General features: G+C 40.8%; 1 protein-coding gene across 1 annotated transcript in view; it reads left to right on the forward strand.

Annotated features, from left to right (window-relative positions):
• LOC121959678 (amyloid-beta A4 precursor protein-binding family A member 1-like) overlaps positions 1–22,109 on the forward strand; it is a 30,631-nt gene that overhangs the window by 1,599 nt on the left and 6,923 nt on the right. The window contains exons 2-10 of the mRNA XM_042509129.1: positions 4,464–4,536; positions 5,906–6,058; positions 10,493–12,476; positions 13,450–13,842; positions 14,300–14,339; positions 15,269–15,414; positions 20,486–20,518; positions 20,812–20,898; positions 21,015–21,215. Of these exons, the coding sequence (XP_042365063.1) occupies positions 10,569–12,476; positions 13,450–13,842; positions 14,300–14,339; positions 15,269–15,414; positions 20,486–20,518; positions 20,812–20,898; positions 21,015–21,215 (2,808 nt within the window). The 5' untranslated portion in view covers positions 4,464–4,536; positions 5,906–6,058; positions 10,493–10,568. The remainder of the gene's footprint in view (positions 1–4,463; positions 4,537–5,905; positions 6,059–10,492; positions 12,477–13,449; positions 13,843–14,299; positions 14,340–15,268; positions 15,415–20,485; positions 20,519–20,811; positions 20,899–21,014; positions 21,216–22,109) is intronic.

Consider the following 22,109-nt stretch of genomic DNA (forward strand, 5'->3'; position numbering starts at 1 on the left):
TGTAAAGAAAATTGCTATTTAAATAAATGTGTTTAGAATAATAACAATTCCTATTTAAGGGTGTTTTTTTTTAGCACTAAAATGGTCAAATTTGTAGAAAAAGGGCAAGTACAAGAGGAGGAGTGAAAAAACTGTAAGCTCCTACGCTCTGTCAGTACATAATAACCAGGTCTATCCATAATGGTGCGTTCAGAACGGCGTGGAAGAAGTTGACTGCCGCGCACAGAACCACGACCTCAATCCCATCCAACAATTTTGGGATGAACCAGAATGCAGATGGAGCAAATCCCTGCAACCAGGTTCCAAAACCTTGTGGAAAACCTCCCCCCCAAATTGCGTAGGCCGTCATAGCAGCGTGTTTTTTTCCGAAGACATGTTCAGCAATCACATGTGTGTGACGAGTGTTCACATACTTTTGGTAAACAGTGTAAGCAGTTTGCTGGAGAAGATACTTTGAAAGCCAGTTATTTAAAGAGGAGGAGACAGAACTTTATTTTGCTAAATGTCTGTCCATCCGTCCATCCATTCTTTTGTCTGTCCTTTCATCCTCTTGTCCGTCCATCTGTTCGTCCATCCGTCCTACCAACCCATCAATCCATCCACTAATTCGTTTGTCCAACCGTCCAAACGTCCATCTGGTCAACCATCCATCCATCCATCAGTCCGTCTGTCCGTCCAGCCGCCTGTCCATCCATCTATGTGTCTGTCAGTCCGTCTGTCCATCCATCCATCTAGCCAACATCTGTCTGTCCGTCCGTCCGTCTTTTTGTCCTCTCATCCATCCATCTGTTCGTCCATCCGTCGTACCAACCCACCAATTCATCCACTAATCCATCTGTCCAAACGTCCGTCTGTCCATCCATCCATCCGTTTGTCTGTCCATCCATCTGTCCATCCCGTTTGTCCATCCATCCAACATCTGTCTGTCCGTCCATGTGTTCATCCGTCTGTCCTTTTGTCCTCTCTTCCATCTGACCATCCGTCCATCCATCTGTTTGTCCTGCCAACCTACCAACCCACCAACCCATCCATCCGTCCCACCATCCATCCAACCATCAGGTCTCCACACTTTCCTAAATTACATACAGACATTGTAAGACAAATGTAATGAAAACATCCCTTTAGGACTTCTCTGGAAGAGATACAATCGCGCTTCACAGTTTAAGGAGAGGCCTGAATACACAGATAATCTAAACTGAGCTCTACGAAACCTGCAGAGTCCAAACTCTTCCCAACCATGTCAAATATTTTCCCTGGCTTCAGCATCAAACAGCATGTTGCTTTTCTATATTTCTTGTGAACATGAACATTATGCAGTTCTGCTGTAATCCCACATGTGCAACTATCGGGAAGTCTGCAGACAATTCCACAGAGTTTCCTCCAATTAAACTTCAATAAACATGAACCACATGGGAATTTTAGTGCAACCACAGCAATGACAGGATCTTCAAACACTAATAATTTGGGAAGGTGTTTAGTGAGTGTGTCCATAACAAGTGCAAAAAAAATAGGTTGGCAATTGTTAAAAAAAATGTTTTTAATTGATTTATTACAAATTTCAGTATCACAGTAGAAAGGGAGGCAGAGGAGAAAAGAATGCATGCTGGATACGAGAGACCAGACTATTGTAATTTAGAGGGAACACTGTCGTCCACATTTGTGATCCATCTGTCGGGCTCTCTCTGAGTCACTGTTTTTCTCCCTTTCCGCAGTAATCTTGTACATGGTCCATCCCCTACCTTCCACTCGCTTTTGGTTGAAGGCATTTTATTGAGGTGCTGTAAACACTTTCAGACCAGATGGGGAGACAAATTGTCCAGAAAGTGCAGCTATACATGTTCTTTTCATTAGGATCTAATCAATAATTACCAGAGAGAGAAAAAAAGTTCATAAAATGCGTAAATGCAAACCATACAAGAACAGTGCACAGAGAGAAGACTGTGACTAGTTAGCTGTGTTCAAAAGACTGTGGGTGTCCATGAGTTTCTACATTTATTCAGCTCCAAAGACAAATTTAGATTTCAACTGGTTTGAATTTCCTGCACTCATCTGTTTGATTTCCTGCTTGTCTGTGTCTGTGTAAACAACAAGACAGAGCTACAATAAATACCTCAAAGCTTCCAGATTATGTCATGTGCGGAGCATGCAGAGGTCATAGTTTACAAGAGTCATTACATCTTATCGTCACTATGTGTTTGGCTGCCGGAGGCTTCAGCAGGTTGATCCCCTCAGGCCCTCCACCCTTCCAATGGGAACACCACGCCTCGGCCCCAAAACGCTGAACTTTTTACTCAAAAGTCTTTGACCTTTCCAAAAAAAAGCTTGTTTTAATCATTGAACTGGACCTGCTCCGTCCTCCGGGGTGGGAGTGGACAGATGAATTTATCACTGTCGTATTGTCAGGTGGGATTTCTGTGAGAACAAACGTGTCTCAGATGCTGGGCTTTTCGTCCATCTGTTGGGAACATTAGTAACAGTTTATAAAAATGATCACTTTATTTACTTTTGAGATCCAACATGTTTCATATTAAAGAAATAAATAATACACTATGAAATAAATCACTTTATCAGAATCAGGAGCAGTTTATTGCCAAGTAGATTTAGAAACTGGACTTGTTGATTTGGTGATAAAAAAAAAATAATTACAATGGACTGTGAAACAATAAGAATACTTAATCTGAATTAATATAGAAAAAATCTGTAAAAAACATGAAATTGAGATTTAATCCAATACAATTCTACATTTTATCTCATCAGAAAATATTAAATAAATATTTTTTAATCAGAATCACAAATGATTTATTGCCAAGAGGATTTAAGAAACTGGGCTTGTTCATTTGGTTGCGTAACAATAAACAGTATAAAAGAATAAAGACATCTAAAATTAAATTTTAGAATTACAATGGTATGTGAAACAATAAGAATACATAAAAATCTGAATTAATATTGGAAATATTTGTAAAATAACTGTAATTGTGAAAAAATCCATTACAATTATAAAACTCAGCTCAATATATGGAAACATTACAATTACAAACATTACAGTTGGAGTGCAACAATTTGACAATTCTGTGACTGTCTGATATCAGGCAAGTGATTAATAGAAAGGTCAGATCCCAAAAGTTATTGTGATTTATCCCCTGGGCAAATTTCATATTAATCCACACAATAGTTATCTACAGGTAAAGACATGATTTAGTCAAATTCAGAACAATTCATCCTCTGGTGACCATGAATGATTTAATAATGATTTACAAAAGATTCTATCAATACTTTTTTAGTTTTAACGAATATACATGGATGATTTTTAATAAAAAGCATATCATTAATTGATTATAAAAGTGAGCTGATTGTAAAAGTCAGTGGTGGCCTGAAGGTCAGAGAATCTGGTTTGTGATGGTAAAGTTGCCAGTTTGATTCCTGGACCAGCAGGAGGAATCTGGGTGGGTTAAATAAAAGAGAATCACTTTCTCGTCACCTGTACTTTAGTAACAACGAGCACGGCTCTCCTGCTGAGGAGAGCCACCTGCAGTTTGACTGAAAAGGCCTCAGGCAGGTAAACATGAGCCTGACTGTCTCATAAACTCATTGCAACCTGCAGTGTGCATTTTAAGAGGCCGGGGGTTTTCTGCGTGATAAGAGATAACTCCGTAATGGGCGGCGATAAAACATTAATGTGCATTAATTCCGGTAATGGGTTCAGTCTGTGCTCACTGGGTGCTATATAACCAATGACAGGACACGTACAGTATACCTTCATCCATGTATGCAGAGAGAGACACAAATTATTGATGTCTTCTCTGGAAATAGACCAGCAATGAATTAGACTCAGTGCATGAAATATAGTTTATGTGGCATGAAATCAGCAGAGTGATGACGTTATATGTCAGATACATTCTGATGACCTGATTCTGCATTTTGGAGCTTTCTGTTTGGCCTCGGGACTTAAAATGTGTCACACACGCCTCCACATTGAGCCAAAAGGTCACAGATCGTATTTTACATAAGCGTGCAGGCTGTTTGTGTAGGATCAAAGATGTGTGGCTGCAAAGATACACTAGCAATCACAGATTGGATGCCATGGTTACTACCCCACACCATTACCATCCTCCTTCACATATTGTTGTCACGGTAACGGCTGCTCCGGCGGAAGAGCGCACGTGATTTAGTTGAGAATGCGTTACAGGGGCTCAGCAATGTGTAGAGACAGGCCTATTGATCTGATCCACCAGGGGTGACACCGAAATGTGCAAACACTGTCAGCCTGCGTCACACACCGCTCTGTATGTTGTGCATCAGCTGTGATTGATCACTTTATTTTCTATCAGACCTGACAGCTTAACAACAAGATCAACAGCCCCGAAATGAAAAAGTTTTATGTGATTTTTACTGAAAGGAAGAAGACCTTTCTGTGCGTTGTTTGTATTTTGATTTGGAAAATCTGATTTTATGTGTCATTCTAGTGTCACTGATGATTATGAACGTCTGGACAACTCAAGGACAGGCTATGCTACTTCTCCTCGATCCAGTTTGAAGGTAAAATATTCCACCTACTAATTGTTTCCCAAGTTGTGACTATTTTGCTCAGCCGAAAAAAAATGGTAGCCTCAAGCTACTCAGGTGAGGACACATGTCAACAGGTAACCTGTTGACTGTGTGTGGTACGACACCGGGGACACTGGTTGCCAAGGAGGCTGCCTGTGCTCTCGCCTGTTTTAAAGTTTGCTGGCAATATGTTTATTTCCAAAATATAATATGCCCTTTCTCATAAAAATATGACTTTATTCTCTAAAAATTACAACTGTATTTTCATATAATTACGATTTAATTCTCATGAAATTATGACTAATTTGTTGTAAAACTATAACTTTCTTCTTGTCATATTTCCACTTATTCTCATGGAATTACGACTTTTTCTTGTAAAATTACGACTTTATTCTTGTAATATTATGACTTTTTTTCTTATAAAATTACAAATTTATTCTTGTAATATTGTGACTTTATTCTCATTAAAAAAAAGATATTTTTTTGTAAAATTCCAACTTTATTCTCGTAATATTACAACTTTATTCCTGTGAGATTATGACTTTTTTCTCATCAAAATTACAAACTTCTTCTCATAATATTATGCCATAAAATTATATCCTTTTTCTCATAAAATTACAAATTTATTCCCATAATATTACGACTTCATTCTCACGAAATTACACTTTTTTTTCTCATAAATGACAATTTTATTCTCATAATATTTTATTCTCGCAAAATTACAACTTTATTTTCATAAAATTACAAATTTATTCTGGTAATATTACAACTTTATTCTCATAAAAATACGGCTTTTTTCTCATAAAATAACACATTTATTCTCGTAATATTACAACTTCCTTCTCGTGAAATTACAGTACTTTTTCTCGTAAAATTACGACTCTTTTTCTCATAAAATTATAATTTTATTCTCGTAATATTTTATTCTCGCAAAATTACGACTTTTTTCTCGTAAAATTATGAGATAATTCTTATAATATGACCACCTTTTTCTCATTATGTTATGGCTTTATTCTCGAAGTCTCAAAAAACAAAAATCCCCAGCGTGGCCCTAAAACTCCGTCGTATTTAGTAGTAATTCAGGAGCATCTTGATAAAAGTGATAAGATTTGCAGGCAGATAACAGCGACCCCAGCGACAGTGTGTGGGATGATCATGAGCTGAGGGTGTGAGTGATGCAGCAGGCGCGCAGAGGCGCAGCAGCACTCTGCAGGCTGCCGCTGCCGCTGGAGGAGGAGGTGGGATGAGGCTCCACTCATGGCCCGTTTGTAAAGGACCGTTTGTGTGTGCAGCACCAGCATCAGCAGTGTTTGTAAAGGCGCTTTGTGCATCGCTAATCCGCTCTGATGTCACGGTGCAGAAGGAGGGGCTGAGCACTCCGCTTTAATCCGAGCAAGTTGTCTGGAGGGACAAGGCGAGCCAAACCGAGCCGAGCCAAAGCGAGCAGGCACGGGGACAGGGGCGATGTGTGCCGCAGCAGCCGGACCCGGGCCTCTCCTCCTCTGACATGCAGGTAAATGAATGAATGTCCGGGTTTATTGTGGAGCTGGGAGGAGTGTGCTGTGGTCGTTTTATTTTTTCTCCTTATTGCTGATGGCGGATCCTACACCTGCGGGGGTTTAATTATGAGAGAAAGAGGCAGGCGTTTAGACAGGTGACAGTTTTCCGCACTTGTTTTTAAAAAGATATTTAGTCATCAAGATACAAGGAGAGCTTTGCCTCCCAGCGTAATGCATTTCGTGTTTCATACCCACAACAACGCCATGATCATTTATGAAATGTATCCTACATTTGAAAGAGGCAGTGTAACACTGATCAACTGATAACGAGTTCAAATCCCCAAAAGGAAAGCCCTTTTAACATAATAACGTCGGTCAAGGCCATGGGAGGGGATTTAAGGAGCCAGCAAGCCTTCAAAATAAAAGCACTTGCCAATTTGGCACTTGTTCATGGATTATTCTTGTCTCTGAGGACTGATGGCGTAGTCTACATGTAAACACAATGTAAGTAATGTGATGCATCCCAACATTTACTGTGTGGTTGCTGAGTGAGTGTGGCTGTCACTGTGTGTGGTGAGTGTGAGAGAGAGATGGAGGGTGAATCAAGCTGTCAGGAATAGAAAAATAAGGAGAATCCTCCAAAGTGAGGCAGCCAAAGATGATTTTCATTATCGGCCAATCTGGCAGTTTCTAGCTCAGTCCTCTGGTCCATTAAATGCCAGAAAATGCTCATCGCAGTTTCCCAGAGCCTTTAATGATGTCCTCAGATTGCTTGTTCTGTTTAACCCAAAGATCAGTTTACTGTTGCATAATAAAGAAGAAAATGTCCACAATTAAGAAGCTAGGACTAGGTAATATTTGCATTTTTTCATGAAAATTAGAAAAAAATTATTTAATTGTTGTCTGCTGATTGAACAATCAGTCAACTAATTGTTGCAGCACATATCCAAACATCCCTAATTTTTGCTGCTCCTGGATATTTGTCATACTGTTTTAAACACTGTGCTGTATTTTGATTGTGTTTACTGGGACTGCAGGTGTTAATTAGCTCAAGACTTATCCAGGTGCAGATGCTTTTAATTTGACATGGTCCTTGATAAACAAAAAACTGATGAAATTGAATGAATTGAACTGAACAGATTTATATTTAATAGTTTTCTGGGCTTATTTGATTATTGAGGAGGGTGAAATGAATGGTAAATGCTTATGTTTGCAGAAATTATTAATTGCCAACATCTACATTTGTATATATGCCTTTTAAATTTCTAAATAGTCTAATCAGAATCAAAATATCATCACATTACTTTGATTTCTTAGAACTAGGATGATTTGTTCACACTTTTTCTGACATTATATAGACTTATTGGTTCATCTGATAATAATAAAATCATTGACAGCTACACTGATCATAAAATGTATAATAAATTGCATCCACAATGCAACCAAAAACATTATATTTGCATTACATTGTCACTAAATTTTATTTTTAGGTATATAGTGGAAAAAGTTAAAGGCTCAGTGAATTAATTTGATCAGTTCCTCCAAATACGTATAGCACACGTGTGTTGTTGCCAGCGTGTGCTTGTCGGTCAGTATAAGATCAGCGAGTTAATGGGCTAGTAAATCCTCCACCCCGCAGCTTTCACTGCAGCCTGACAGATGGAAGTGCAGCGCTCGGCTCGCAGCGCGACAGGCCTGTACGTTTCACTGCTGCGCTGCCAGGGCCATCTATGACCCGGGCAACCCTTCCTCCCTGAACCCCACACTCCGAGTCATTGCCATCCTGTCCTAAACTTTAGACAGATGGGGACATTAGCCACCCTGGGAGCCCGCCTCCGCTCCTGCTGCGTCTCTTCATGTTCCCTCTGTAGCGGTTGTGGTTTGTGCTCAGATTACAGGATCAGCATTAACCTTTGACCTCTGTGAGTTCACTCTGTCCACATGTTCGATTTTAAGAGTCCAGAATTTATACATCTGCACATATAGGCTGACAACTACATCACAAAACCTTCTGCTGCGTCTTAATCAAATCTAAACTGTTTTGACTCAAGAGGAGCTGCAGCAGTTGACGGAGAGCTTATCATTAGTTTACGAAGGTTACAGGTAATCCACTCACACGAATGCAGTCAAACAGATTGTAAACAAATCAACGAACAGAAGAGCAAGAATGAAAATTCACCAAGATCCAGTATTCACTTACAAAGCACGTCAGATTTCTCTTTGCATAAAAACACGTTAGAACATTTTTTTACTTAAATCACATCTTTAAGCAAAAAATAAAAACACTCGAGTTAAGTTTGTCAGACATTTGTTACAATCTCAAAAAAAATGTTTTGATCCCAAACAAGATTATTTTAGAGGTCGACAGCATTGGTGTTTATTGATTTTTATGGTTAATCTAATAGGGCTGTACCCGACTCAACAACAATGACTGCACAACAACATTTTTTGCCGCCACCAGATATCAACAAAAGACAGAGACTGTGTCCTTTTAACTTGCCATGAGCTTTAAATTCACCGCTCCCTGACAGTGCACTACGGTCTCTTTCTTCCTCTGTGTTTCTGCCTGCGTGTCCGCAGCTGCAAAGAGTAATGTGAAAGTCAAGAGTACTCACTCCACAGCAAAATCTGGGGACCAAAATGTCCTCAGAAGTACTGCTGAGGGTCTCAGACAGGTGATTGGACTCTTTTAGGCCCTAGAATCTAAAAGGAGTATCATGCCAAAAATCCCAAAGTATAGTACATAAAAGCATTTCTAAAAACACTTATTTCCCAAAGTGGTTATCAGTGGAGACAGTAAACAATTCAAAGACACTTACACATAATTGCAAACAAAGACATTACATTATAAACCTACAAACCCCCTTTGCAACTCCACGCTCATGGTTCAGATTACCTTTCTCAACAGTGAACCATCTGCCCTCCCCAGAACTTTAAAAGAAAAAAAACAGAGTAAAAGTACAGTAGTTTTGATTTTCAGTGCTCATTAAGTCCACAGTTGAGTTAAGGGATCTTAAGGAGAAGAACGTCTCACGCATACAGTCCCACATCCGTGCATTTTTCTCATCATTAGATAAATAAGTTATGAAAGTGGCCTCAGCGAAACATATGGAGTAGCAATAATGAGAAATGCTTTTAAGCTTTCATGCAGGCATGCACAAACAAGCTTTTTTTCTTTCTTTAAATCAGAGTGTACAGTTGTCTCCATCGGTGACCTTTCTGGGAACGGCTTTATTATTCCTGAAGCGTCTCGTTTCGTTATGTTCTGTTGTCCTTTCTCAGCGCGCTGACCTCAGACACGGTGAAGCCCGTGATAACTGATGGCTACCCCGATAGCCTCGTCATATTAAATAAATATCAAAACTGGGCTTCTCACTCACAGAGGGTATTTATTATTCAGATCGCTGCCCTATCCATCGCTTTCTGTCAGGTCTTATCTGATACCAGAGAGATGTCCCTCCTTGTCCTTCGGCCCCGCCTCCTCCTCCTCCTCCTCCTCCTCCTCCTCGTCCTTTACTCTCTTACCGTCCCGTGCCATCTGCCAGCTGTCGGTGAACGGATGAATGTGGTGCAGATTAAAGTGCACTGCACACACAGATGATTCCCGGAGGATTTAGGTTGTTACTGTTATCAATATAGAGACCGGAAGTCCTTCGCCTGATACGCAACATCACTGTAATATTTCTTTTTTTGTGTGTGTCTGTGATTTTAGAGATGATTTAAAATGTCTTAAATTTAATTTCATAAATACTGTGCCTTGAAAGTCATACTGAAATTTGAATTTGTGAGATTATGTATTTATTTTGATTTAGCCATCCTTTAATTTCTTTTTGTCAAAATGATTCTAGCTCTTCTGCATGGAAGTCCACATTTCTGATGCTACAAATATTTTGTGTAAAGTGCCTGCCACAGTATCCCTGATCCAAGGCGATGTTTTTATACTGCTTGTTTTCTTCAACCAACAGTACAAAACTTAATGATATATTCAATTTTAAGTGATGGGAGACAAAGAAAAACATCAAATCCTCACATTAAATGCTCAAACAAACATATTTATTATCAAAATACTCTGAATCCAAATAGCTGAATCTAGTACTTCACTTGGTAAACGACCATTTGTATATCAAATGTTTTGATGTTTTTTTTTCACAATTTTAATGAAAAAAAGGGCAAGTAATTGATATACAGTTGACATTTAGGGGTGAGATTTTACCAAAAGCAAATATCTAAATATGTTGTTAAAATTAAAGTCAGTCAAAATCTAAACATATGAAACTAAATATCTGCTCAAAGCAGGACTAAGAAGCAAGCATCCAGTGCTTGTTTAATATCTAGCCCTGATAAAGTGTCTGTTTTACTTCTAAATTTAAATCTTTTCCTTGTTGTCTAGAGCGTGTTATTAATTCCTGTTTGCGTCCCGTCTCTGTCTCTGTCTCCGTCTCCTGCAGGCTGTGCTATGAGCGGGGTTTTCTTGGAGACAAGAGAAGCATGTTCTGAAAATTGGAGTCGGATCACACCCAAGCCATGAGCCACAAGTATCAGGGAGAGACATCCGGGGAAGCCGGCGAGGAGCACAAGTTGCCTCCGAGGAGCAGGCAGCCCAACGGGACGTCACCCGGGGAACCTCCTGTACGTCGGTCCTGGAGACCATGTCAGATGCTCAACCAGGATGGGGAACTGAATCCCCATCATAATCATCATCATCACCATCATCATCAGCATCATCATCAGCCTCATCACCACCACCATCACCCACCCACAGGTCGCGGACCCCATCGGCATCGCCGGCGGCCTCCATCAGGACAGGGGCAGGGCCAAAGCCAGGCTCAGAGTCCTGGTCAGGCCCCGCTGGCGGCTCCTTCCAGGCCAGACCAAGACGAAAGTCGAGATGCTGAGCCTCGTCCTGTGCAGCAACCCCGCCCTGCTGTCACCCGTTACCGCCGCCATGGTGACCCTAACCCCAGGCTTAGAGGTCACAGACACAGGCAGCCAATCAGAGAGATGCAGGACGCTTTACCTGGTGCGGAAGAGAAAGAGAGTCCAGCAGAGGTGAAGGTGCAGCAACGCTCATCAGAGGATCCTGTAACCGATCAACTGCAGGACAGAGGATCTCCGCACCAGACTCCTGTTGCAGTTGTCACCCCCACCCACCTTTCACCTGGTCCTGCAACACATAACGCCAAACTTCGCCGCCCGCACACTCCTCCGGCCGAGGCAGAAGAGGACCTCCAGGAACCTAAAGCGGAGTGTGAAGAAGAATCAGAGGAAGTTAAGGAGGTTGACGAAGAACAAGAGCAGGCGGAGGATGATGTAGACCAGCGCTCGACCACAGCTCACCCCAGCTGCAGTCATAACGACGCGCAGACAGTCGATGACGGAGCAGAGGAGCGTGCAGAAAGAGTGGAGGAGGATCAGGAGGAAGTGATGGACGATGTAGCGGAGGACATTGCAGCTCAGGGAAGTGAAATCACAGATCTCTGCTCTGACACGGAGAGCGCCGCCTCTCTCAGTATGGACGGACCTCTCCACAGCCCGCCGCCACTCCAGTCACCGACTCCTCCGTCGTCCCCCGATGTCCCACCTTTCCCCCAGCTGGACCACTTCAGCGAGGACACCAGTATGAGCCCTCTGCCCGACAACGACCTGTTACCTGAAGATGAGGACGACTGCTCTGAATCGTGCTCGCTGTCTCACACTTCCTGCTCTGACTCTTATCCTAAAACCTATGCAGACTTTTATACAGAGTCCCATCAAAAACCGTACCAAGAGCCCGTCTACGAGTCGTACTCGGAGCCTAAATCCCATCCCAACTCTTTTCCTGAGCCCCTTAAGACCTCCTACCCAGAGTTACACAGAGAGCCTCGCAGGCAATCTGGTCGGCGGACTGAGACTAATGAGGCCCAGCAGGAGTCCCGCCAAGAGCCCTTTACCAGCCATAGACAGGAGAATGTACAAAAAGGGGCTCCACCCTCCCCGACCAAGGGCCCCCATTACACCCCAAGGCAGGGCAGAGACCGAGGCTCGCATCACGCCCCCCTGGACCGCTCTGTTGGCTGCCGGCTGCACCACTATGACGGACAGTCTGACGGTGAGGGGGACAGCGGCGATCAAAGTCCAATTCCCAAAAGTCGCAGGCAGGCACTCAGACAAGCAGAGACCCAGGCCAAGAGCCCCTCGTCTGGGCAAAGCAGCTCAGGAGACGCACAGGAGGAGCGGAACGTGGTGGGAGTCCAAGGGGAGGACGGTACGAGGGGTTCAGGGGACGCCATTAGCATGGCGATTAAAGACATTAAGGAGGCGATTGAGGAGGTGAAGATTAAGACGATACGTTCCCCCTACACACCTGATCAGCCTGTGGAGCCGATTTGGGTGATGAGGCAGGAGGTCAGCCCCACAGAGGAGGCGTACCCGCCGCAGACTACAGCTGGCCATGTAAGTTTGAGCTCACTCATTAAAGCTGACTGGTTTTGTCTTTAATGAAAAAATATTTCTCCCAAAGGACTGGCAGTACTGTGTGATCTGCTCCTGTTCAAATTTCTGATGTGTGACATTAAAACAAAGAATTCTGCATTTGAAGTCTAAAACGGTTCATCACACCAGTTTTTATTCTCCTAAACTTGTTGTTGCACAGTTCTTCAAAAAAACGAAACCTGGAGCGACATCACTTTTTTTCTTTTGCAGCTTTCAGATACCTTTCACAAATATTTAAATCTTTGAAACTTTAATAAATTGGTGCAATTTATCTTGAGACCACTTTTAGAGGGTTTCGGTTTTGTCTCAGTCTTTTTTAATCGATTTTTAATCGAGATTGGTCAAGACCAAAACGAGTGCATGAAGCGAGACATACAGGAATAGCCCAACATTTTGTGAAATATGGTTATTCGCTTGACTGAAAGTAGAAGATCATTATTAGTTGTTATGTCTTCAAGTTTAGCATGTAGACTGGAGACAGGAGGAAAGAGCTAGCGTGGCTCCATCCGAAATGAAAGAATACTCATTTAATGTTTTAATCTTGTTTGTTTAACACGTACATAAACAGAAATTTAAAGGTGACAAACGTTTTTCTTAGTGCCTTTTCTGTTTCTCTCTGAAAATGTTGAACTATACCTTTAAAAGGACAATCTTGTTAAGGCTGTGCTGATGAGTGACATTGCCCAAGGAGTTTGGTCTGCAGTGTTGCAATGATTAAATTACTTTTTTATTGCTTTCGGGAAGTTGTGCAAGATTTACAGCCCTTGCTCTCATTTCATTTACTGTTGCTTGGATCAATGCCGAAATCCTGAATCATGCATCGTTATAAAAAGGTGCCAGATGAGTTGTTGTAGATGCTATGCAGTTTAAAAGGAGTGTTTTTTTTAAATACTTGTTTCTTTTTCTATTTTCTCTCCCTGTTTACTTCTCTCAGTCTTCTCCTCACTCCCCCGCTCAGTCTGTGTCTGAGTCTCCGTCCCGATACTCCTCCGTTCCAGTTCGGGAGCCGGTCAGTCCGCTGAGAGCTGAGTCAGCCAGAGCTCTTCATCCTCAACAATATCACCAACAGCAGCCCCAACAACACAACCACTACCACCACCAACACCACCAAACCCAAGGCCACCATACACAGCAGAGGGACGCAGCGAGGCCGCAGCAGACGTACCCACAGCCGCAACCGTACGGACACGTGCCGCCTCATCACCATCACCAACGTCAGCATCAGCAACAGGTTCAGCACCAACAGCAGCAGCAGCAGCTTCCAGCTCAGCGGCCGCGGCCTCCAGTTCAGCCACAGTCGCCTCCACAGCCGCCGTCTGTCCAGGAGGTGAGAGTTTTGCAAATAAACATCCATAAATCCACAAAATCTTTAAAAAAATGCTTCCTTTATCTCCAGAACTTGCCTGAGACTCATCACATTTTTTAAGTTTTCTGTGGTGTCACACTAATCCGGTGGCAGCAGTCTGCACATCAGTGGGCACACCGCAAACAGGAGCCTCTAATAGATAATTTGGGATTCTTTTGATGCTGCCAGTTTGTCAAAATATAAACAACTTAAAAAAAAACTTGGCTCAAGTTGTAGACCACTGCATTGGATCCATGGCAACATGGATGATAAATCCTGCAAAAGCATTCATCTTTTACAAGGTGTTTATCTGCCAGCAGCTAAATGGCTGACAGCAGTAAAAGTCTTAGAGAATTTAAATGAGTTAGAAAAGAACTGCAGTATGTGAGTGGAAATAATGAGCATGTTGATGTATTTTTTTCTTTTTGTGCCTTCTCAGCTTCGCAGATCTCTTCCTTCGTTTCCTACGTTTGTGGACGGTGAGTGGACTCGCATGTGGAAATCCTAATATTATTCTCTGCTCCATTTTCATTTAATTTAAATTTGTTTTATTCATAAGGACAACACACATTAACATTTCTGTAAATGAGGCTTATTTTCAACTGTTGTCCTTTGGCAAGATGTTTTGAAACCTGTAAAATGATAAAATTTACATAAAAAACAGCAACAAACAGGAACTCCCAGGAGAGAAAACAAACCATACGACAAGAAAACAGTAGAACAACAAAACAAAACAGTATCACAGCAACAACATATAACATTTTAGCACAACACAGCCGTGTACGCAACATGAATCAATAACATATAGCCTTTTAGCACAAATAGTCATGCATATACATTCTTTTCATCTACTGACATAAAAATGAATTCTTACACATATTACATCAAACAATCGGTTTAGATATTTATTTTATGGTAAATAATGTACCGATATTGTAGATGTCAGGTGTAGGAATGGGGATCACTGATTTTTATTGATCTTGATCCAGTCTTTTCTATTATTTGGTGGAAAGACGAAGCAAAAACACATTTTTAACAGAACTGGTTTTGCTTTAATTGCTTAACAAGTGGCTGTTTCTTTTATTCTGCTGGCAAAACTTATTTCTCACCCAAACAACTTTATTATTCAAGTTTCTCACCAAAAACCAAATTTTCTCTGTCTTGATGTTACATTTGAGCACATCATGATGATGTTTTATTTACCTTTGCATAAAAGTGACTCCTGAGCCGACCTTGAACACATCAACACATTGAAAAAAGTCGAACCTCAATAGAACCGGGTTTTAATCCCCATCCCTAGTTAGGTGTAGTTTTGTCAGATCATTGCCATAATCTTCACTCTGTATGTTGTATGTTCATTTGCCACATGTGTGTAAATCTGCTCAACAAGTGCATCTGGTTTTCACAGTCCCGGGACCATGTGACCCCGAAGACCTTATTGACGGCATCATCTTTGCAGCGACCTACCTGGGCTGCACCCACCTGCTGTCAGAGAGGACGCCCACAAAGAGCGCCCGCATGCAGCAGGCACAGGAGGCCATGAGCAGAGTGCGGGTGAGAGAGAGCTACAGTTTTTATTTGATTTCATCCTGCAGTTAGATCACAGTGGAGGAAGAACAGGACAAAATGAACAAAATCACTCCGTTGTTCTCTCACTGTTCACTATTTGATGCAGCGGTCTCTCTCAATAGTGGACCAGTTTCAACGATTGTTGTTTGCGTCAGTCAATTAAATAAAAAAACATGCAGAAATAGGGTCCAGTTTGAAAAAACACAGAAGATACCCTTAAACTGATTAGTAAATAGCCCATTTTAAGTTTTTAATTTTATTGGTACAACCCCTGCCTGTTCAACCTTTTATATCTTTACATAGAAGTCAATGTATAATTTCATACCTGTGAAAATAAAAACTGTGAAAATTTGGGAAAATACATCTGGTATATTCTTAATAATGAAAAGGCATAGCATTAAAAATCACAGAATCTCTGTTTTAGGTAGAAAGGTTGATCGATTCGTAGATAGATAAAAAGATAGATGGTTAGATAGATTTTTCAAACATGTAAAACAAACAAACAGAAAAATTTAACAAAATAGCAATAACAAAAATGGGCGATAAGCTTTACAAAAAAACCTAGTGAATTATAGTAATTCAAATTAGAACAAGAAATTGCATCTTACGTGTTTGAAAAGGAGTACTTGGAGCTTCGTATACACATAATGTAGCTTCAGCGTAGAATCGAAACAGGCTGATACAGAGGATATACTGTGTGATGCTGTCAGACAGTGTGGTGCAAGATGAATTTCACAACCTTCAAGCTTGTAAAACTTGAATATTTCAGGTTTACATTTGAATCAATAGTAGCTCTTACAACAGACTTCAAGGAGCTCAAAGATCAGATCCTCAGCTCCTCGGATTCGGAGATACATTTTCTAACGCACTTGGACAAATCATCAGTGATGCAACTGACGTTCGCTTCACTTTTGGGTCTTTTAAAGTCAGAAACCCTCAGCAGGCAGCACAGCCAGCGGGCGAAAAGTCCCCGCGTTTGTGCACAATGAATCATCTACACATCACTGCTCCTGATCCGCAGTCATACAGGATTTTCTCCTCAGCTCCACTCGATGTTACATAAACTGTTGATCAAGGCTACGAGGCCCCAGAGACTGTAGACCCCGCTCTCTGCTCCAGTAGCAGCACATAATGTCACAAGCATCACGCAAAGGAAAAACACATAGATCACAGATTAAGTTAAGTACATATAAATGTGGCTTTTATCATTTATTATGTCTCATTGGATTTTATTTAATGCAGCAAAACACGGATTTGCGTTCGCTGTGTGAATGCAGTTAGAGTCAGTTGTTGTGCGGTGGTGTCAGGGAGTGAGTGCGGAAGATGGCTTACGGTGACAGTGTGGCATTTAAACACAGAACTGCGTGAGTGGGAGTAGTATGTTGCCATTTTGGAGAGCTGAGTGGAGAAAGTCAGAGGCAGGAAGAAGACATGAGCTGAGACGAACTCTGTTTTCTGGGCGGTTTATTGACAGAATCGAGGACATTGCCTTCGTTAGGGTTTAGAAACCTACAAGGAGGGAGAAATTTAGTGACTCTATAATGATGAGTGGGATAATAAGGCATTTTACTTTTTTAAATTGCAAAGGACAGAGAAGAGGATTGCTGTCTAACAGGCTGAATGAGCTGGCATCTCACTTGTAGAGAGCTGACTCAAGGAAGTGGCTCATACAGAGTGGTGATTTGACACCACTGCTCTTTTTTTCCACCCAACTTGAAAATCTGCAAACTTGTATGCATATTAGGGGGGCGTTAAAGGTTTAAAAAAAAGAGAACAACTCCCCGTGCACAGCCAGTATGATTGTCAGGTGCTGGCTGGTAGCAGGAACATGTAAAGTGAAAAACAAAGTTGACCGCCGCACACTAAATGACTTAACTGTGACTTATTTTAGAGCAAGCAACACATTTCACCTGCAACTTCCTCAGGTTCAGTGAATTTAAAAAAGTGTTAAAAAAAAGAGCCTGAAGAAGCTGCAGAAGTCACAGTAAAGTTCTTCAGTGTTCGCTGCTCGACTTTGTCTTTTACACTGAAAAAGAAAAGTCATGTATAAAAGGCCAAGTACTGAATGCAAAAAAAGTAAACTAAATAAATGTTTTGCCATCTCAGATGTTCCAGTTGTCCAGACAGAAGCTGATAAGCTGGCTGGACAGTCTAGGACGGCACAGGAAGACAGACATAATACATGATGTCAGCCAAATACGAAATGAAATAAAGTGCTTGATATATGGTGAACTCACAATGATCGGTGAGCGTTAAAATGACAAACACTGTTGTGCTTGCTCTGTGTTCAGAGCCTGTCTGGGAGAATCTCAGCAACAGTGATATAAAAAAAAGAAACCAGAGTAAAAAAAATAGGGTCGGGGAACATAGTTATGTATTATGTAGTTATGTATAAAATTATAAAAAGATAAAAATGCATGCATGTTGAATTTTATAATAATAAACATAATAATAGTATATTTTATTTGTTTAGCACCTTTCACGCAAGAAATGCAGCCCAATGTGCTTTACAACAAAAAATTACATGCACCAAGTGCTTCACGTCAAAATACATAGAAGACATAAAGACATAATAAAACCCACAAGTAAAAATAAAAATAAAAAAGTTGAGAATTTTGATGGGATGCTCCTTTTCTTCTCTTGACGTCATGAGCAGTTTAGCTGAGCAGAGAGCTGCAGAAAGCACAGGAGCAACAAATTTAATTTCCTGTTAGTTGCATCAGACTGAAGTTACTATGCCTACAGCTCACTAGAGGCTTTTTTGACATTCAGAAGGAATGCCACCACAATGTCAAAATAATTACCTTTGGGAGACAAACATTAAGCATATTGTAAATACTTTCTTTGCCGTTACGGACTAACATTAACAGAGCGGAGCAACGGTTAGCAATCATGTAAACAAATGAGACCAGCTACCCAACACACGGTGCAGCATTAACTAACTTAAACCAGCTCTGTGGTGAAGAGAATAAATCTCTGCTTATTCTGTTTTACCTCAAAAACATTGTACGCAGCCCTCTCGGCGTCTTCGGCTTTCCAGGCTCTAACGCTGTAGCAGAGAGGCTCCTCTCCATCGCTGGAGTCATAATGTTAATAACAACCCAGCAGAGCACTCGGTCTGCCTCTCATTATGTTATTCTCATACAGGCAGCAGATTGTAAGGTGCTTGCAAATGAGTCAATTCATAAGTGACTGCAACTTTTTCAAAATAAGAAGGCTGTGGACTATTTACTTCAACTTTCACTTTTATTCCACTCATGGAAACAGACAGTTTATAATGTATTATTATTTAGTTTTTTGCTACATTATAGTCCATGATGGAAAAGGAGCAGGGAGAAGAAAATCTTCTTTTACCAGCCCCTTTCTCAAAAATAAATGAACAGATGGTCTGTCCGTCAGTTAGTCAGCAGTCAATATTTACAGAAACATGAGAGAGAGCAAAGAAAAAGAATCAAAAGCCTTGCTCAGCAACTCACCATCAATCTAAACAATTTAAAAAATAGCAATACTTGGCAACTTCATTTTGTCTATTTTCTCCTTAAACATGTTTTTAAACTGAAATATATTGATATCACCCTTTAAATCGTTCTCTAATGATATCCACAGTTTGACACCACATACTGAAATACACATTTGATTTAAAGTATTTTGTGCATACTAATGTTAAAAATGAAATCCTACTATGATTCTTGTCCTCTGAACTGAAAAACTAAAAACAAACATTTTTTTGTACATTTTCTGGTAATACTCTGCTTTTTGCCCTGAACATAACTAAGAAAATCTATAATTTAATTAGATCTTTAAGTATTAGTAATCTTGACTTGATTGATAGTCCAATGTTGTGTTCTCTTGAATCCACTTTCTGTGTCATTTGTACTGCTCTTTTTTTGGAAAATAAACAATAGCTGTATGTTTGTTATGTAAGTGTTGCCCCACGCTCCAACACAATAACTTACCTAAGTATTTAACTTATCTTAACTACCGTTTATGTTTCATATTGTATTTCAAAAAAAAAATTACACCTTTCAAAATGTAGTTTTAATTTCAGGGTCCTGGAAAACCTGGAAAAGTCATGAAATTTCACAGTTACATGAAAATAAGTCATGGGATTGTAAAAATAATTAAAAGTTTTGGAAAAGTCATGAAAAATGTTGTTTTTTTGTAATGAAATTATTAGAGTAAACTTCAGTGGACAACCTTCTGTGTAATATAACATCAGAACAAATTTATAGCTGTCAAAATAACAGCTCTGATATGTGTTGGTTTGAGACGTTTTGTCTACCATCACATATGTTTGTCCATTTTTACGTTTCCTCTCTCTCTTTCCATGTATGCCAGCTACCTGAAATTATGTTGAAAGAGAGTTTGAATCTGATATGTTTGAAAAAAATGCTGGAGCAAGTGTGACACCAAAAAAATGTTATTGAAGGTTGTTGAAAAGTCATAGAAAAGCTTTGAAATGTTGTCAATTAAAATGAGTGTGAATATTGTAATTAAAGTAATTTAAACCTAAATAACACTGCAATGAGTACAACATAGCAGGGCCACCTCTGTCGAAATGAAATAAATTGTTGTCTGATTTCAGGTTGAAGCTATGATCCTCTCTGATTTTACAGATTAAATCCACTTTAATCACGTCTCTGCTGATGACGATAAACGGACAGGTTTTTAAAACAACACAGACACAGTTTAGAGAGCAAACGGTGGCACAAGCCAACATTTTGAAATGCCAACCCTGAGCTGTCATGAGGCGTCTGGCAGAAACACATGTGGCCGCTTTGTCTGTCTTCGGGGTCGTTTGTGTCACACTGATGAAGAGGGAAGTTTTGATCGTGTGTGCTGTCGCGGCCTCCGGCAGCTGGCTGTTGTCAGATGTGATAGACAGTAACATCACTGTCCTCCCACAAGCGCATACACAACGTACACCTTTAAGGTCCTTTTGTCCCTTCATTTGTCATTTGGATTGGAGACAGTGAGCGAGGTGATTGCATTGTTGCTGATCCACTCAAAAAGCTGTTTTCTTGTCCTGATGTGTTGCCTCTTGTGATCACTGCAGGCGGCTCAGAAGCAGGCAAAGAACAGGAAAAAGGTACGTCTGTTTTCTTTGCTCTCTGTGTATGTGTCATGTAAAAGATGACTTGTGTGGACAGACATTAGAGGTCGAATACTAATGTTAGACAAGGAGAAGATTTGCGTAGATGTGATGGACATTGATTGTATTGTCAGATTGCACGAGACGTCCCTGTTTTTCTTTCGTTAGTCTTATTTGTAGCTGTTATATTTGACAGCTTTTTACAGTTGTGACGCCCACTCTGATCTTTGCTGCCGTTCATCAACCTGTTGCTTATTATTTTCACTCCTTGTTTTTATTTGGCTGTGCAGAGCCCCGACGGGGACGCTCCGTCCACTGCTGAGGTCGATCTGTTCATGTCCACACAGAGGATCAAAGTCCTCAATGCAGACACTCAGGTAAAAAAATGATAACATGCATTCCTCACCTTACACATCAAATCTTTCAATAATTGGAGACACGGCATACAAAGAGACACGATGACTAATTAACATGTCTTTTCTTGGATCACCAGGAGTCTTTAATGGACCTCCCGCTGAGGACAATTTCGTACATCGCAGACATCGGTAACATGGTGGTGCTGATGGCTCGGGGGAAGATGGTGCGCTCCCGCAGCGCGCAAGAAAACCTGGACCACACAGCTGAGCAAACCACCATGAACCACGACGACAGACGGCTGTACAGAATGATCTGCCACGTCTTCGAGTCTGAGGATGTGAGTTATCAATTATTAATCTGTTATTGTTGTATTATTCTCCTCCACCAGCAGAGAAATCACACTGCTAGGAAGCTTGTATATGGGTTTAGTCCTTGCCACTGTCTTGGCAGCAGCTGAAACCAGGACATTTATGAGCTGAGGTGGGGTGAGCAAACAAACTAACCCTGAACCTGAGACTGTTCTCATCGAACATCCAGGAAGATAAATGCCGGCAGCCGTGGAAACTTGCTCGCCTTCTGCAAAAGCAGAGAAAAATAAAGTCATTGTTTATATGGTGAAGCTAGTTAGTTAGTGAACTACTTGAATGCACTTCCACAGATTGTTTGGATATTGTTTTAAATGATTGGAAAGTGAGTGAAGCTAAAAACATCACGATTAAGTTAGGACTTGTAGGAGTTGTAAATAGTTGTATCTAATAAAAAGCAAAAAAAAAAAGGTTTTTGAAGCAGCGCTAGGCAGATTTATTTTGGCGGCATCGGGCAAAAATCCCATAATAAACTTTAAGGATATTAAAGTGGTCTGAGAGAACGCTGGACTTCTGCTCCCCCTCTTGACTCTGTTTTCAGACTGTAGAAAATCTAATGGCATGAGACTTTGTCCAATCACAGGTCATTTCACAGAGAGGGCGTCCCAAATGCCTTCCCATAAATGCAGATGTGCGCGCAGCCTGATTCAATGATGACAAATCTCAAATTCCCAACAACTGCCTACACTGCAAAGCAACTCAAAATAAAGAAGATGGACTTAACAGAAAGAGCAAACAAACCGCAAACAAAATTACCCCCGAGAGAGCAAGGGCCAATATTTGTTATTCCTTTTAATAATAATATAGTACAGAATTAAGTAGCTGAAATTTGGGAACACATGCTCATCACTAACAAGACATTTTGA

This window comes from Plectropomus leopardus, chromosome 20 (assembly GCF_008729295.1).
Source record: "Plectropomus leopardus isolate mb chromosome 20, YSFRI_Pleo_2.0, whole genome shotgun sequence".
NCBI classification, from domain to species: domain Eukaryota; kingdom Metazoa; phylum Chordata; class Actinopteri; order Perciformes; family Serranidae; genus Plectropomus; species Plectropomus leopardus.